The sequence below is a fragment of the Carassius carassius genome, chromosome 35 (assembly GCF_963082965.1).
Source record: "Carassius carassius chromosome 35, fCarCar2.1, whole genome shotgun sequence".
Taxonomy (NCBI): Eukaryota; Metazoa; Chordata; class Actinopteri; order Cypriniformes; family Cyprinidae; genus Carassius; species Carassius carassius.
The window spans coordinates 5568566-5588041 of NC_081789.1; the positions used below are offsets into that span (position 1 = coordinate 5568566).

General features: G+C 36.0%; 1 protein-coding gene across 4 annotated transcripts; it reads left to right on the plus strand.

Moving 5' to 3' along the window:
- Window positions 1-1572: 1572 nt before the first annotated feature.
- mastl (microtubule associated serine/threonine kinase-like) lies at window positions 1573-18308 on the plus strand. 4 transcript variants are annotated; one of them, XM_059524318.1, is made up of 14 exons: window positions 1573-1821; window positions 1895-2061; window positions 2238-2375; window positions 3934-4073; window positions 4152-4240; window positions 4356-4462; window positions 5169-5328; window positions 5417-5586; window positions 6315-7382; window positions 7473-7614; window positions 14339-14452; window positions 17425-17526; window positions 17616-17781; window positions 17845-18308. In XM_059524318.1, the coding sequence occupies exons 2-13, from the start codon at window positions 1906-1908 to the stop codon at window positions 17771-17773; spliced, it is 2544 nt and encodes an 847-aa protein (XP_059380301.1). In that variant the 5' UTR covers window positions 1573-1821; window positions 1895-1905; the 3' UTR covers window positions 17774-17781; window positions 17845-18308. The 4 variants fall into 4 exon arrangements, with proteins under 4 accessions (XP_059380301.1, XP_059380299.1, XP_059380298.1 ...); XM_059524316.1 differs by having other exon boundaries at window positions 1573-2061; window positions 17616-17785; XM_059524315.1 differs by having other exon boundaries at window positions 1573-2061.
- Window positions 18309-19476: the final 1168 nt, after the last annotated feature.

Here is a 19476-nt window from a genome sequence, read left to right on the forward strand (position 1 = left end):
AGCCATGTATATTGTTATTCTTTTGCATTAATTATCAGATTAAACACATATTAAAATAAGTCATGTATTTTTTACTGTGTAAATAAAATATGTTGTGAAAATAACGATGAAACAGACTGTATGTGTACAATTGAGAAATGGATACTTCTGAAGATAGGCTACATTGCAGCCCACGTCTCACGAGGTAAATATTTCATTAAAAAAATAAATAATGCAAACATTTTTGAGAAATAAGTAATTTGTACATTTACATATGTGGTAAGATAAAAATACATTATGTAGCTGTGTATACACACCATGAGTTCAACTTTCATCTCGTGAACAGTAGTGAACATTAGTGTATTTAATTCATTCACCAGACCCAAACATACACAAGTTTCAAGTCCACTGGCTCAGTTAACATTTATAGTATAGTAATAATAGCAGTGTATATCTTATTTGCATTTGAAGTGATATTATAAATCCTGTAAACATATAGAAAGTAGGCCTAATATTTGGACTTCTCCGTTTCTCTGCACTGACGTTTAGCACAACCGGAAATATCTACGCACACACTCGCAAGACCGGAAATCCAAGATGGTGGAGATATGCAACTAGCCCATTAGGCTAATAAAATGAATAAAATACTAATCAGTAGTATAGTCTGCTAATTGTTATTTTTTTAATTAATGTTCAAAAAACATATACAAAGTAATATACAAAAAGGATAGACAATAACAAAATAATTAAATAAAAACAAATAAAGAAGAAAAGGGGGTGTTTAATGCATTGCAAACTGAACAAATAAATAAAATAAATATAAATTGAGATTTACGTGTAATTTAAGATAGGAAAAGAGATACAAACAGATAAAATATTTAAAGCTTTTGTTGTTCTTAGACAACTGCATCAATAAAAAGTATTGCTTAAAGTCTTTCATGAAAAAAGAGGACTGAATCTTTGTATCTATGTATGTGACATTTTGACAAAATTCACTACATCAGATTTACTATATCAGACTGTTCTTTTAGACTGTTCTTACTCAATAAAACCCAGCGCTACGTCCTTCCAAAACAGGACAAATGCATTATACATTTTACTGCATTTTATTCCCAATCTGCTGCAGCGAGTGACTTGATGTTTGTTACAACGCTGTTGATGATGGATTAAAGTTTGTAATTATTTTACGTGGATATGTAAAATAAATATTCTTTAGAAATTGCACAGGCGGAATTGCGTTTGTGGGCCAGGTTCCAAGATCTTTGGGATTTATTTTTTTGTAAATAGATATTCCAAAGAGCTACGAACACATTCGAAGATTTCCATAGACAGTAAAATAAATTTCTAATCCGCCGCGCGCCCCCTGGAGGAATAACGAGTTCATCACTGGCCAACAGAGGGCGCTCCACCAAACACCTGCAAAGGAGCCAACGTCTTTGCCTGATTCGTTTTGCAGACATTTAACACAAATTTTCTAGTGTAAGAATAAAATAAAAAGTATATAATTAATACATGAAACATAGGCTCTTATACAATCTTTATTAAGCTTTTTTTCAGTTGACTATTTCAGACGTTCGGGGCGACTTACCACTGCGTCTTAGGACCCAAATTTATGACGCGCATTTCAAATTTCAAAACAAACGACTCAAACGACTGACTCGCACTTGTCAACAGAAGAACTAAGAATGGATGCGGTGGACTGAACGTCTCATCCAAACTCATGCAAAATGAATGCATGTTGCGTGTGAAAATGCTTGTGGTGATTATGTGTTTGCTTTTTAACACTGTAATCACCATAAACCGTTTTCGTACTTTCCTGATTGAAGATCATCTGACTGCACGGTGAGACGACAGACCAGTGATTCAATCTAACAGTTAGTGAACTCACGTTAACGTTAGTTGGAATAAATTAAAGAGACTGAAGTTATGGAAGCTTGTGGGGTCCCATCTGAAGGCTCAAACAGCGCAGTGAAAGCTCCCTCCATCGAGGACTTTGCTCTGGTCAAACCCATCAGCCGAGGAGCCTTCGGGAAGGTTTACCTCGCCAGGAAGAAATGCAACTCCAAACTCTATGCAGTCAAGGTACAGGGATATTAAATTATGTTTTGTATATAATGTTATCCTAAATTTGCCAATGCAAACTAAGTTTACTAGCTTTTGTTTATTATAGTTACTGTCTGTCAAAACTGTTTAACCATTTTTTAATTTTAACCATTGTTAGCACCGATAAAACAGTTATGATTATTATTGATTGTCAGGTGGTGAAGAAAGCAGACATGGTGGATAAGAACATGACTGATCAGATGAGAGCTGAGAGAGATGCTCTGGCTCTTAGTAAAAGTCCTTTTATTGTGCACCTGTTTTATTCTTTACAGACTGCAACTAAAGTATATCTGGTACGTACAAAGATGGATCTAATGAAAACCAGTAAAGGTTTCCAAAAAAAACTCAGGTGGAAAATATTTAAAGGAATAGATCACACAAAAATGAAAACTTGCCTAAAGTTTTTGACTTAAGTACTTTCAAGCCATGTAGATGTGGATGAGTTCATCAGAACAGATTTGGAGACATTTAGCTTTACGTCATGTGCTCACCAGTGGATCCTCTGCAGTGAATGGGTGCCGTCAGAATGAGAGTCCAACAGCTGATAAAAACATCATCATAATCCACACAACTCCAGTCCATCAGTTAACGTCTTGTGAAGTGATAAAACTGTGTTTGTAAGAAACACACCTATAAAAGCAATTTAATTTCTAAGTCTCTTTGTCTAAAATATCGTAATTCTAAATGGCGCTTCCTTCAATAAAAAAAGTCCATCCCTGTTGTCCTATCATATCACATCAAAATCCAATCACATTTTAGTTTAAAGCTGTTCTGAACTGTTTCTGCTTATATATGGTGCAACATTTTTGCATATTTCTCTCCTGATTCAGATTAGTGATGAGAAGTTTGGATCATTTTACCGTCTCGGACCTTTGACTCTCATTCAGCAAAGAAGCTGTTCAGCAGTTTGAGTCATTTCGTTCATTTTTATCAAAATATAATTACAATTTGATATGTTACTTCCCTAACATGTCTACTAGTACTTGCGCAAACATTGATCACACTACAAACAATACACAACTATGCAGTCTGAGCCGGAAAGAGAATTGATTAGTTCATCTCATGAGTCTTCGGGTTACCCATAAGCTTTGACCATAGACTGTTTAACAGGCTTTAACCTATCGTTCATTCCTTTGTCACGTGACGTGACAGCATTGGATAGAGAAATTTACAAGCTTCCTTACAAACGAATGCATAGTCATTATTATCATCATTATAATTATTATTTACTCTTACAGTTACTGTTTCTGGTCTCAAATTGCACCTTTTTAATTCTTACAGTTTATTGTGTGACAGTTATGTGTGAATTTCTGTCATGATGGTTATTTTCCATAAACTGAATGTTGTAATAAAGAGTTGGTTTTTATTATTATTAATTCTCTTTCCGGTTCAAACTGCATTGGCTGAAACAGGTGAACGTTTAGACTAGTTCCAGTAGTATAGAAGTTTGCGCATGTGTGACTGGACGAATCACTCCCCGAGACGTCTCGTTCTTTCTGAATCACATTCAAGAACAACCTATCACTAATTCAGATGTGATGACTGTTTCACTAGAGAAAGTGATATTATAAAGTTAAAATCATCTTAATGATGCAGTTTTCCACTTCACAAGATTTTGGACTGGACTGAAGTCATGTGGATTACTGTGATGTTTGTATCAATTGTTCTGACGGCACCCATTCACTGCAGAGGATCCATTGGTGAGCAAGTGATGTATGATAAAACAACCTCATCTACATCTTGGATGGCCTGAGGATGAGTAAATATTCAGCAAATCAACATTTTTGGGTGAACTACTTACCAAATGTGAAACTTTATAAGGTGCAAGCATGATTTAATTTATTTTTTTAGGTAATGGAGTATCTGATTGGTGGAGATGTAAAATCACTTCTTCATATTTATGGATACTTTGATGAGGACATGTCTCTGAAATACATCTCCGAGGTCGCCCTCGCTCTGGATTACCTTCACAGACACAGCATTATTCACAGGTATGTTCACAGGAGAATTAGGAGTCTTTTAAAGTCTTTTGTTTATCAAACTGACATCCTTTTTGTCATTTGACTCAGGGACTTAAAACCAGACAACATGCTCATCTCAAACGAGGGTCACATTAAACTCACTGACTTCGGGCTCTCCAAGGTCAAACTTGACAGGGGTATGTTTTATTTTTTACAAATATATATTTTTATTAATGTTGTTGTTAACAACAAGAAATGCTAAACTAGTTTGTCTTCATGATATTAACAAACCTTTCCCTCCCCGTCCTCCAGAACTCAACCTGATGGACATTTTAACCACACCTTCTTTGGTGAAGCCTAAGAAAGATTATTTCAGGACACCTGGTCAGGTTCTGTCACTGATAAGCTCTCTTGGCCTCGTGAGTAGATTCTCAAAATCATTTCATTTGTATATTACATGGCTCAACAATATGTTTTTTTCCCTGCTGTCCCTGATGATTCTGTAGTCATTTCATTAGCTTTGATTTGATGTAATATCGCTAATTTATCAAATATCTATTTTAGTAGCAAATTTTCATCTTTGAATGTAAATGTAAATGAAAGGGCTATAATGTAACTTTTAGCTATATTAAAAATAACGAACACATTTTTTGATCAAATGTGGCATACAGCGTGATACATTGATGATTTGCATATAATTTTAACTTATTCTTTCTAAATGAAGCTTTCCAGACAGTTCTTGCAAGTCATTTATGCAGTTTGGACAAAAACGTCTTGTCAGCTAGCTAATGTTTCTTTTGTGACATCAAGTTTATTATCTACAAAATACTAAATCAGAATCAGTCTCCTTCAAAAGTTTTAGTCCATTAAATTGATCAAAAGTGATAGTAAAGACATTAACAATGTTACAGAAGTTTTCTTTCAAATAAATGCGGCTCTTTTAAACTTTCCATTCATCAAAGCATTTTGGAAAAAAAAAACTATCTTGGTTTTAACAACTAAATATATATATATTATTAAATATATTATTAAATCAACATCTAAAACGTATTTGAAATGGCTAAATATGAAACAAATGTTTGAAACAGTTTGTACAATATGTCTTATTTTGACTTAAATTGGCAGAATACCCCGGTGACCGAAGGCAAGCATCACGGCAGCACAGTGTTGGGCAGCCCCATGTCCTGTGGCAAAGTCAAGCAGAGGAATAGTTCACTGTGTTCACCGCTGCTGAAGAGACGGGCTGATCATCTGAATTCACCAGTATACACAACTCGAGCTCTAGGTATGCTTCAGAATATTGTGCTTTGAAAGTCTTCCGTTGTTTTTGCTCTAGTGGAACATTGTAAAGCCTAACATGTGATCTTCTCTAGGATCCAACAGTGTGTTTAGTCCTGGCCTGCTGGCTAGGAGTTTGACACCAAGGCTGATGAAATCAAGGAAGAGATTTGAGACTCTGAGTGCTGGGAGTTCCCACTCATGCCTGTTACCATCCACTACTGACTCTGAAGACTGTGTCAGCCCGATGTGGGAAGATGAGCAGGTTTTGTATCAGCATTACTCTTTTTAACATTCACAACATTTTAATGTACAGTATGTACAATTGATTTTTGAGCAATCAATGATGGAAAAGGTAATCAAAATAAAAGGGGAAGTGAGTAGCACAATTCAAAATGATCAATACAGTTAATCAATTTCAAGAAAATAAAACACTGTAATTAATTATTGATATCAATATATTGTGTAATAAATAGTGCTGTCAAATGATTAATCACGCATCCAAAATAAATGTTTACATTTATATAAATACATACCTATGCATTAAAGAAAAAAAATACACATATATATATATATGCATACATACATACCGTACATACTGTACATAGATATATTCTGTAAATAAAAACTTATTTTGGATGTGATTAATCATTAGTCATTTGACAGTACTAGTAATACTATACAATACTACACATTTTTTTTTAGTAGTTTTGCTAATTGATGATTGTTTTTGATAATTGATGATGCTAATTATGATGAGAGATTAGAAGAAAAATTACAAAAAAAATAATAATCAAGTATAGTATAACCAATTAATTAGGCTTTGATATAAAATGTAGAATTTAATTTACGGTTTACTATTTGTAATGGCAAAGTTAAATCTTTTAGCAGCCATTTCTCCAGTGTCTTCAGTGTCACATGAAAACAGCATGTACTTGAATTGGACATCTTTTATAATACAAATGTCTTTAATGTCCATCTTGGTCAATTTAGAATTTTCAAGATGGCGAGAACCTTCCACAGTTAAGCAGAAGAGAGGTGGCCAATAGAATGTCAAGAAACATTCCCTTGACACCAGTGGAAAGAAGGAGGATGTTTCCAGCTCAAGATCACAGCACTGTTTTGACTCCACTCAATAACCAAGTGGACAATAGCAGAAATATTAAACCAGAGATTTCTACAAAGAGGCTCCAGTTCGGTGCATCCGACAATTGTACTACTCCACTGTGTAAGGCTGATCCCCATCAATCATTTGGGAACGTTCCTATCAAACCGGAGCCACCAACAGAGTCCAAATCCTCAGTAAAGAGAGCTTTTGTCGAAGTAGAGAAAAGCCCAGAACAGGCTGAGATCCATTGCAAGAAAAACGACACCGTGTACAAGAGGTCTTACCACATTCCTGAGGACAACCCAAGGGCCCACACAGGCTTGACAGGAATTTTCTCCACTGTGGGGCTTGATGATGTTAAAAGTGCATCGATATGTCAACAGATGAGTGAGAGAATGGGCCCAAAGCAATCTAGTCCCATAGCAGTGGCCAAAAATCTCTTCTGTGATCTCGAAGATCAAGGTGACGAGGTGGCTTTGCCTAAAAGCCCGACCTCACCCGGTGATGACCGAAATCTCAGAAGAAGTCTTAGTTTAGATTCGGACAGCTCAGCCCATGAGATATCAGTGATTAAACAAGAGTCTTTGTCGTCCTCTTTTGAGGAGCTGGATGAAAACGAGATTTCTGTAGTCACACCAGCGGCCCGGCCCACCTTGGCTACACCAAAGCACAGCAGTGCAAAGCAGCATAGGGGTAAATCTGAGCGTTCTCTTCTTGACCATCCTCGTGGGTTGTCTGACAGTATGGTCAAATCACCTGGCTTCCTCAAACCCAGGAACATGGTTGCATTTAGGAGCTACTGCAGCTCCATAAACCACTCTTGCACTTCACATCTCAGCCTGGCCTCTTTGGATGCCATGGAGCTATCTGCGTCAGCCTCCTTTCACAATGCCCAGTCTGCAGTGACTCCAGTTCAGAAGAAAAGACCCAGTCTGAGCAGCTCACTTTACCAGGTATGAATCTTTTGGAACGGCGATTAAACTGGAGAAAAAGGGTTAGAATCGGAATTGGAAATGAAATAATGTTTGCTTTTTCTTTCCTAGACTCCACAGCAGATGGTTGTGTCTCACACTCCCTATAGGACACCAAAAAGTGTTCGTAGAGGTCCAGAACGTGTGGAAGGGGCTCCTATCCTGGGAACTCCTGATTACTTGGCACCGGAACTTTTACTAGGCAAAGCTCATGGTAAGCGTTTAAGTGGTCAAGTTATAGAAATATGTAGGGATGTAACAATTAACTGCAAGCTGGTTGAAAATCGATTTCAAATATGTGACGATTCAAATCGTTGAGATGCTGAACAAATTGCTATTCAGTTAGGGGTAGGAGTTAATATGAATGTTTGTCTGAGGGGAACTTACTGTCAGGTATTTTAGATTTTTTTTAATCTTGCCTCTGTATAATGCATGTTAAAGTTCATAAGTGCTGCTTTGTTAACAGTGGAAACCAAGGAAACGCTTTAAGTGCCACCTGCACTGTCTCATTCAGCTCATCTGCTGTTTCTCTTTCATATAGATATTTTGTATGCATAGTTTCACAAAACCGAAGTCAAATCCATCTGTTTTTGCTTCAGATTTCAAAATTATACAGTCTTATTTAGACTAAAAACCTCTTATATTGCATGTTTGCAGCATCTTTGTTTGGATCATGATTGTAATGCATTGGTTCCCTCTAATTTAAAATGGAAAGAGCACAGACAAAGCCTTATTTTTTTTATAAGAAGAGATTTCTTTTGTGTTATTCGATTTGGGGCTTGTTTTTAAATTTACATTTAGTTTTGTTATTTACATTTACATTATATTTACATTTTGTTATTTAGCAGAAACGTTTATCCAAAGTGACTTACAGATGAGGAAAATAGAAGCTAGGGGTGTAACGATTCACTCGTTTTCTCGATGCATCGATTACAAACCCTGTCGATTCATATGCATCGATCTTGAAACATGATTTTTGAATCGTGAATCGCCGATCTTGGACATTAATCGATTCAAAATGCTAAGAATCGAATGAATCCCGATTTCTATAGCGATTCAATGCTTTCAAAATGTATACACATTAAATTACTACACGCACGCATTAATGGAGACCTTGAAGAGTGTTCGTGAATCGTGCCTCTTATCTGTCCTTCACGCGCTCCACTGTTTACCGCCTGAGACTGTCACAGGATTGTGCTCGCGCTCCGTTCGTCTCTGACGCAGCTGACGTGTGATCTATAGGACTCGTGGCCATGCTAACGTGAAGTAGTTTTATTTTTCTGTAGTTTGTCAATGGCTCTCTGCATCTTACCGACGGAGTTACCGGAGCCGTCGACAACTGTATTTATTGCATGGACGGAGCAGAAATGTAAGTGTCTAAATCATACGCACAGTTCCACTGAATGATAAATGTGTTTAAACAATGCGGATGAATCGAATATACAAAGGAAACTTTTAAAATTAACCACAGCATTAACAAGGACCTTGAAATAAGAGCGCGAGATTTATCTGATAATATGCATGAAAGTAGCGTTTGTTTCATTAGCAAACAGAAATCTGGCACGTTTTCTCTCAGAATCATTCACTGATGGAGAGGAAAAGTTAAATAGAGATGAAGACGTTTTCACACTGAAACAGAAGCGATCTCGCTCTCATAGACGTGCCAGGCTGTATCTGCAGCTAAACTGAATAAAAGCAGAATGAACTGATGAAACCCACACACAATTTATGAATGATGCAGTGCTAATTGACATTTATTACAGTACAGAAACTATAAAGTATATTTTCTACCTTATTCTGTGCAGAAAATTTAAATAATTGCTAATTAAATGTAGCCTAGTATATAAAACAATCATAAAATTGCCATTAGGAAAAAAATATTGATTACAAATGATTGATTATTGTCCAGCAGTGTATTTGATTTATTACAGCTAATTAAAAGTAATTAAAAAAGAAGATAATTCCTTGTAAAAAAAATAAAAAATAATAATAATTATAATTATTATTATTAATATTATATAGGCTACATACATAAAATGATTGTATTTGACATTTCTGTCACTTCTGAAATTATGGCTACGCCCCTGGTGTGACGAAATGTTAGCTTATACATAATACTGTTTAAGCTCTTTTTTAAAAACTTGGCTTACATACATTTTTACGTATGCCATGTCGCATCATTAAACTATCATTTAACAATGGACAAAAGTTTTTTTTTTTTTCTAACCTATGGTTCTCTAACCATAAATGCTACTGTAATTTGCCCCCTGACTAAGCATTTAAAGAATTTAGTAGAAGCATTTAAATAATCCCATGAATGCACTTAAAGAATGCAGAATCGAATCGTTATAATCGAATCGAATCGAATCAAATTTAATTGTGAATCGAATCTAATTGAATCGTTCTAAACTTGCAAAAATCGTTCTTGAATCGAATCGAAAACCTATGAATCGTAATCGAATCGAATCGCTGCCTTGCCAAAGATTCACAGCCCTAGGTGGCACGGTTCAACTTTTTCACGGTTCAATTTGTTTCACGGTTCTAGAGTCACAGTTTTCGGTACAGTTCGGTATGTGCTATGTTTATAGAAAAACTATGCTTTCTAATAAATAAAAAAAGATTAATAATAATATTCTATCCAACTACAAGCAACAGCACAAATAAATACAATAAATATACAAACAATAAACAGTGATTTTCAGTAAATTATTTTTTTTTGCATAAGTTTTTAGGTACAGAAATTGAATAAAGTAATCAAATGTAAAACAGCATTGCATTTTGCAATGTACAAATTAAAGATTATTCTTTATCAAAGGTATAAAAGCTTTTTAATAAAATGTTAAATGGACTGCATTTATATAGCGCTTTCAACAGACCACATGGCCATCCAAAGCGCTTTACAATTTGCCTCACATTCACCCATTCACACACCGACTGCGGTGTCAGCAATACAAGACGCCATCCAACTCGTCGGGAGCAGCTGGGGTTATGTGTCTTGCTCAAGGACACCTAGACACTTGGTCAGGTGGAGCCGGCGATTGAACCACCAACCTTCCGGTTTGTAGACAACCTACATGAACCACTGAGCCACTGCCGCCTGCCTGCCTCCGTCACCCGATTCAGTGTGTGTGTGTGATGAAGGAAGTCGAGCTTCTGCTCCATTCATTAACAGAGACACACAGAACATGCAGGATTCATATTTAAATAGACTGTTCCGGCTTAATATTTACAGATATTAGTCCATATCGTGATTTGATGTAAGTGCAATGAACTATTTAAAGTGTAAATTCCGTTTTTATGACTAGATTCCGCGATTCCGTCTGCGTTTTCTGCATCGCGGAAATCATAGGGCCCTAGTTGTGGTATGCCAGCTCTATCTTGCAATGAACACACCACGACGTTCTCTTTACGTTTGCACACGCCCTCAAATCAAAACACTGCTGACTCCTTGCAGCATGCGATTTCGGACGCAGCGCTTACGTCATCTTCTGCTTTGTGGGTGACGTAAACGCATTGTCACATTAAAAAAAAATCATTGCGAAAGAACCTGATGTGAGATTTAAAATAAATTAAAAGAGGCTTCAAGGCAGAGGAATTTGCCTCGATCATTTTTTGTGATCGAGTTACTCGAGGAATCGTTTCAGCCCTAATCGAAAATACATTTTGGTCGAAAAATAGCAAAAACTTAATTCAGCATTGTCTTCTCTTCCGGGTCTGTTGTGAGCACGTTCACTGCATTGTAGAGGAAATCGAACTGAATCGTTTGAAACGGTTCACGTATCCAATATGCATTAATCCACAAATGACTTAAGCTGTTAACTTTTTTAATGTGGCTGACACTCCCTCTGAGTTCAAAGTGAAGTGACATTCAGCCAAGTATGGTGACCCATACTCAGAATTTGTGCTCTGCATTTAACCCATCCGAAATGCACACACACAGAGCAGTGAACACACACACACACACACACTGTGAGCACACACCCGGAGCAGTGGGCAGCCATTTATGCTGCGGCGCCCAGGGAGCAGTTGGGGGTTCGATGCCTTGCTCAAGGGCACCTAAGTCGTGGTATTGAAGGTGGAGAGAGAACTGTACATGCACTCCCCCCACCCACAATTCCTGCCAGCCCGGGACTCGAACTCACAACCTTTCAATTGGGAGTCCGACTCTCTAACCATTAGGCCACGACTTCCCCAAATAAACCAATATCCCGGAGTAATTCATTTACTCAAACAGTACACTGACTGAACTGCTGTGAAGAGAGAACTGAAGATGAACACCGAGCCGAGCCAGATAACGAACAAAAGATTGACTCGTTCTTATATATAGTTTTATATTTTAATTTCACAAAGAAATGTGCAGCATTTTGTCCAAGCAATAATAAAAGCACACATTTAATTCATCATTTGTCCATCCATCCATCCATCATCTTCCGCTTATCCGGGGCCGGGTCGCGGGGGCAGCAGTCTAAGCAGAGAACCCCAGACTTCCCTCTCCCTAGACACTTCCTCCAGCTCTTCTTCATTTGTTTTAAATCTTATTTTGTAAAAAAAACAGTGAATCGAATCGTGAGTTGAGTGAATCGTTACATCCCTAGGGATACGTGTAGAAATATTGCCTCAAATATTGGGTAGTGATAATGGTCAACCATTATCACAAGTATAAAGACACCTAATATAAAATGGGACTGAATTTTGTACTTTACCTTCATTAACACACATTATGTTTTAGTTTCAGGGCCTGTAAGTTGTGGTAAGTATGCTAAACTGTATTCAGTAAGATTCCAACCAATGCAGATGTTGGTGCATGTGTGTGCAGCTTTACCGGATTAAGGCCTCGATATACACACAAGTCTCTTTTTTTTTTTTTTTTTTTTTTTTTTTTTGCTAAGGGGCAAAAATAATTTTGAAATACCAGACAAATGGTATACTGGTAGCATACTTCCTGACGCCACCCTCTGCAATTCGATGAATGTGTACATATGTGCTGTGTGCTTTCCTCTCAGTAACAAAATTAACACAGCAAAATGACAGCCATGAAAAAACAGCAGTTCGGAAAGCATCTAATCATAGTGATGTGTAGTTTCCACCAGCTCTGCAATTCAGCACTCCAGTAATGTTAATTATATAGCACTTTATACAACACATTTACACTATTAAACAAAATGTTAGTCTTGCTTTTAATTTTAATTGCACATCAAAGAAAGTAAAACCACAGATCAAACCTACCCATTACGTAATGGCCATGGACTAGTGGCAGTTTGTTTAGAAATCAAAGCAATATTTTACAGCAAGTTACAGCAAAATGCTTTGAACTTTTGAAACAAACGCTAAACAAATTTTGGTTTGGCCTAATTGGTTAGAAATCATGTCGCGCTAGTTTATTAAGTTTTTGTATATCGGGGCCTTGAGTTAAGGACGTGGCTGGCTAATTCCATTATGGGCTGCAGCTTTTGTGATGGGCAGCTCCTGATTCATCACCCTTAATGCTTCAGTAATGCTGTCTGAACTCTGTTGGGCTGTTATGATGGTTCTTGGGAATTCTGGGGCATTCATTGAAAAATATTTTACGTTATACTAGTTAATAGAGTCAAGTAAAAGACATTTCTGGATTGACTGAAAACTGTGAACACAAACTTTGTAGTACTTTTGAAGCATTGTCTGTCTTTGAGTGAAGCGACATGTCAATTTCTGACTAAACTGTTGGTGGCAGGACTACCTGTTTGGCTGGAAAACTGTGGGATGGTTTGGGGAAAGTTTTGCAGCAGTTTTCACACAAACACAGCTGAACGGTTACACTTTCAAAATATACTCCACAAATCCTCACTAGAAAGTTCCATCTTTGTTCATTTTGGTGGTATTTCTCTGTAGAAGTTGAGCATTAAAGTATTTGTAGTTGTTTAAACTTCACACTAGCCCTTGTCAATTCTGGTGTCTGTAGTAGTTTTGTAGTTTTAGTTGTCCTTTTTAACTTGTGTGCGTATATGTGTGTGAGAAAAAACAAGTGGCCATGGTGAGTGTTGCCACCTTGTGGATCTACTAATCGGGCCATATGCACTCGTCTGTTGCGCAAAAGTACTGTATTATTTAGATATAATTGTTAAGCCCAAAGTGTACTTCAGTTTTACATGTATGCTAAGGTATGGGTACAGTGTGTGTGGCACAAATTTGGAGAAAAATGTTTGAAAAAGATGGAACTTTGCCTTTGTTTTGCATACTCTGTCAAATGTAGTATGTTTGAAAGGCTGTGCGCTCAGCTATATGATTATTACACTAAGTGTTTGAGTAAAAGCTGAACTATACTATAATGTTAGCAATTTAAAATAAGTTCACATTTGTTCTATAAGCATAAAAGATACCTCAAATAGTGCAGCTTAAGAAGAGGCGTTCTATCACTTTTCCAAGCAAACAGACCATTTTCACAATAAAAAAAAATCCTATCAATTTGCATCGAGGAAGGGACTGAGGTAAATCTAGAGATCTGGAGGTGTACTCTTTTGACCACCCAGAACACCCTAGCAACTGCATGGCAGCACCCCGCCAACCACCCAGCACATCCTAGCATTGGGGTTTTGTAGTTTTGTTTTCTTTTAAATAGTTATTTTTGCCTATCTGTTTTGTGCCACTTCTTGATCAGTTGAGGGTATACATGTCTGAAACTTAAGCATCTTCCTTTCAGACTCCTAAGAGCATTATTTATGACCTGATGACTGACTGTTGTTCAGTTTTGTAATGTGACCTTTTCTATCATGATACCCGAGTTCAAGTCAAGCTGGTTTTGTGTGTTGTGGCTGTTTCCTTTTCCCCTCAAAATCAACTCACGAGCGCTGCCGTCACTGCTTTCTAATAGTGGTCACATTCTAACACATTTTGTGCCAAGTTTCATGTTTGTAGAAATAGAACAACGAGTCTCAATTAATTACATTTTTGCTTTCCTACAGATTTTATGGTGGATTGGTGGGCGTTAGGTGTCTGTCTGTTCGAGTTCCTCACAGGAATCCCACCATTTAACGATGAGACCCCTCAGCTGGTGTTCCAGAACATTCTCAACAGAGGTGAGAGGGCCAGAGATAAATACATGTTTGTTTTTAACTTATATGTGTGTGTGTGTGTGTGTATATATATATATATATACAAGCTTTCAAATGGAAGACAAATTAAGATAGTTCTGATGAAATCCAAGAGCTTTCTGACCCTCCTAAGGACATCAGTAAAATAGTCCATGTGACATCAGTGGTTCAACCCTATGAGAATACTTTTTGTGTGTTTTTAGTACTACTCTTGTTGAATAGTCATTTTATTTTTCTTTGTGCACAATAGGATTGCCGTGATAGACAGTGCTGGTGGTGTTAAACCACAACACCAGGCACGCGACTTGCCCACCGCGGCACCGACCCCCGTCGTTTAGATTTTTTCATAGTAATGAAACTCATTTAGTTCAGTAAAAGAACAGACACTACAATTAAAAACTGAACGCGGCTGCTCAATGCAGCGTGCCGAACGACAGTCGCATCACAGATCAGATTTCATTTCTCCAGTGAGGAGAGTGGGTGAGGTGAGACAGATGAGACGATAGCAGATGATTTAGTTTTGAAACTAAATGCAAAAGCTCCTGCTTGGTAATATTTGGAATTTTGAAAAGCCTGTTGACTTTTGCCATTTATCTAAGGTAATTTTTGGAAGTTTTTTTTTTAAACATTTGTTTCTTCTTTAATTAGTTCCACATTGTTTGCTGATTTTTACTTTATTTAAACTTTGTGTCATTTATTAATTTTATTTGACATCAAGATATATGCAGAATCTCCAAACTCGTTTTGCTAATAAATGTTCTACGTTTCCTATTTATTTGTTTATATATTATACTTGCATACTTAGACTATTTCCAGTTTTGTATACCTATTTAAACTTTATGTAAGTTATTTGTTATTTTAGCCTGCCCTATATCATGGTGTATGTTTATTTGTTTTGTTAATAAAACTTATGTTTTGCATGTAGGCTAAAGTAAGTTTGACGTTGTATTTTGTTGTTGCATTCAAGCAATTGAACTGCCGCTAATTTAAAAGTGAAAGTAAAATGCCGCCAGCGCTATTTAAAAGCGAGGAAAAGCCATTTAAAACCAAGGAAAAAATGGTACAAGAAGGAATGCCCCGCCCTTGCAATAATACCGTATTACCAGTGTTGTCACACGTCAATTAATCTTTAATCGTCCCTTGATTAAAGCGACGTTTAAGTCCATTGGGGTCAGATATGCCCCAAACTTTTACAGAGTGATTGCATAAGGAAATATATATATATATATATATATATATATCTATATATATATATATATATATATATAGATATATATATATATATATATATATATATATATAGATATGACAAACTGTATATAATTTTTTATTTACTTCTCTGCCATACATTTGTGCTGTGTTTTTGTGGATATTTGGTAGTTTTTTACAGCACAAATACTCAACTATGCCATAAAATGGCCTATGAATTATTTATTTTATAATTTTTTTAAAATGAAGAATTCCTTAAATTATGACCTAAATTAAATCTAAACTGTTTCTGATATTGTCCCATGTGTTCGGGATAGAATACTGCCATCTGCAGGTTAAAGGAAAATCTTTATCTCTATAGTTAAAGAAAGTGCAATGATCACATTTATCCAGCAGAGGTCCATAGGGATTCATTCATTTTCAGTTCAGTTTCAAATCCATTTTTCTTCCTTTCAACTTTGATATATCTTTTGTGAATGTGTGTGTGTGTATGTATATATATATATATATATATATATATATATATATATATATATATATATATATATATATATATATATATATATATATATATATATATATTCTAAAATACATAAAAAATCTTTTGGAATCATTTTTGTTGTCTGATATATTTTGAATTGTTTGCTTTTCCAAATTATTATACATGAATTTACAGAAAAGTTACAAGTCACCACTTAAAGACATGCATGTAATCACATACTATTTATTTCAGAAAACGATTTACTACAAATGATTTATTTTTTAGAACGAGATTAATTTTAAAAAGTAAATAAAACCAACACAAAACAAAACAACAGCACCAATTAACGATAATGAACAGCAGTGAAGAGTTCACAGAACAATAAAACTACCGTATTTTTCGGACTATAAGTCGCACCTGAGTATAAGTCGCACCAGTCCAAAAATACGTCATGATGAGGAAAAAAAAAAAAAACATATATAAGTCGCACTGGACTAGAAGTCGCATTTATTTAGAACCTAGAGAAACATTACCGTCTACAGCCGCGAGAGGGCGCTCTATGTCTTCAGTGTAGACTACAGGAAAATGAGCAACATAGAGCGCCCTCTCCTGGCTCTAGACGGTAATGTTTTCTCTTGGTTCATGTCTCTTTGTTCATTTCAAATTAATTTTGATAAATAAGTCGCACCTGACTATAAGTCGCAGGACCATCCAAACTATGAAAAAAAGTGCGACTTATAGTCCGGAAAATACGGTCCTTTTTTTTTTTTTTTTTTTTGCTTGTTCCATGTTGCCTTTGTGCTCTAGTATTAGTCCTAAAGGAAAATTCAAATGGGTTGAGCTGGACCCCAGGGTCTGGTTAAGGGTTACTCAGTGGGATAATTTCCTCACCGTCACAACCCTAGTGCACAAAGTATTCTCGTAGCTTCGTAAAATTACGGTTGAACCACCGATGTCCTTACTACGTTTCTGGGTCTGGGAACATTTCCTGTCTATGCAGGGTCAGAAAGCTCTCAAAGGGCCTTACGGGTTTGGAGGGTGAATATTTCATGACAGAATTTTTATTTTTGGGTGAACTATCCCTTTAACTGTTTATTATGATTATTTTCTCATTAGAATGGTCCCACCATATGTGTAAATCTGTGCTCCTTAAGTATATTCAAATGAACGGGTATTTTGGTTGGTTTGTCCTCTACACCATGATGTGTACGCTAATGCAGTGTTGACTGTGTCTGATCTACATGTGCTTCATGAATGATGTGTACAGATATACCGTGGCCAGATGGAGACGAGGAGTTAACCCAGAATGCAAGAAATGCCATAGAGATTCTTCTCACTACGGATACAGCCAAACGTGCTGGCTTGAAAGGTGGATACACACACCCACACACACTAACATCTTATATTTAATTCTCAATTGTACCATTTACTGACGTCGATACTTGTGTCTTTCTGTAGAGCTGAAGGATCATCCGTTCTTTGAAGGTGTAGACTGGGAAAACCTTCACCATCTGACTATGCCCTTCATCCCTCAGCCCGATGATGAGACAGACACCTCGTACTTTGAGGCGAGAAACACGGCCCAGCATCTCACTGTATCAGGCTTCAGTCTGTAACACACACACACACAAACTGTAGCGCAGTGGACGGAGTATGTTCAGGAACAAGCTCTAATGAATGCAGATCCCACAGTGCTCTTGTTTGTCCTTCTGTTTCTCTCTTCTCTCTTCATTCATGTTGGAAAGTGTCCTGAAATGCTGCGAGGTGGGATTTTAACACTTATCCACATACATGCTGCAATATTCGTATAAAATCTTACGTTATGTTTATTTGGAAAAAGTAATATATTATGTAACACTAATGTTTGTACTGATTTAAGATCGAAGATGTTGCTATTTTTACTCATGTTTTCTTGAAACGATGCTTGTTGGATTGTAATTTTAACATGCTAAATGTTTTAACTAGTCTACAGCAAGTTTGATTCTGGACATGGTTGCTGCTTAAAAAAAAAAATAAAAGTACCTTTTTGTCAATTTATAATCATTTGATGCATATACAACACTTTGAAAAATGTGGTTTACAAGACTTGCCTAGGTTTCAGATGATTCTAGAAATGTTTATTTAAATAAAATACAATTGTTGTATTAATAATCAAGCATCATTTCTGAATTAATTCACTTTAGATATTAAACATGCTGTTTTTTTTACCATGTAAGCATAAATGCATAGATTTTACTACCTGAGGGGTCCTTACTTTCTTACAGGTTGTGTTAAAAGTAATCAGAATACATTATCTAATATGTGCAATCCATATTATAAACCATACAATGTTTGTATCGGTAATGGACTACAATGTCTAAGTAATCTACTGATAATCCAGCACTGATTATATTACAATTACAACAGCTAAAACATACATTTTGATGATGTAAGTGTTCTCGTAGCATTAATATGGGAATACAAATCACTCAGATTTTCAAAAGCTTTTAATAATGCGTAGTCTAACATATTGAATGACATGGATCGTGACGATGAAGAAACATGCGTTGATCATCTGCACTGAAGGCAAAATTTTGAAATGTTTAATAGGAACATATGTTTAGTCTGAACAAAAGCATTAAATCAAGAACCTCCTGCTCTACAGATGATTCCAAGTATTACAGACATGAATAATATACGCAAATGCTACATTACAGTATAGTACAATTAAAATAGAACTTGTTCCAAGTTATATATTTTTGCACATATCTAATATACAATTATTAAAGGAATTATTAACATTATTGACTAATTTACACAAACTACAATGAAACAAAAAACTTGTATTTTTCATTACAAAAAAAAAACTACCTATGTAATTTACATGATTCATTAGATTTCAGCCTTATATTAGTCATAGGGCTATACACGTTACAAATATTATTTATTACAACTCTTAATCTGTCACTGTCTTCACATTCATTGAAAGTGCTTTGAAATTTAACCTGGGTAGTTTTTGATTCTCAAACATTGACAAAGATTTGAAACTTCTCATGCATACAGTCCTTGCAGTAATAATTCACCATAGCACGAATTAACATCAGTAATGATGCAACCGTGTTGAGAAATGCACTGACAAAATACACTGGACCCAAAAAATTATTTGCACACTTGAGCCACGCTAATGTTTGAATGTCACTGCATTCATTTATTTAACAACCCCTTTATTATATATATATATACTTTTTTATGTTTTTCTCAAAGTGTGCTTGTCTGTCTTTCAAATCAATGACACTTATCTTGGTATTCCATTTTTAAAGGAATAGTTCACCCAAAAAGG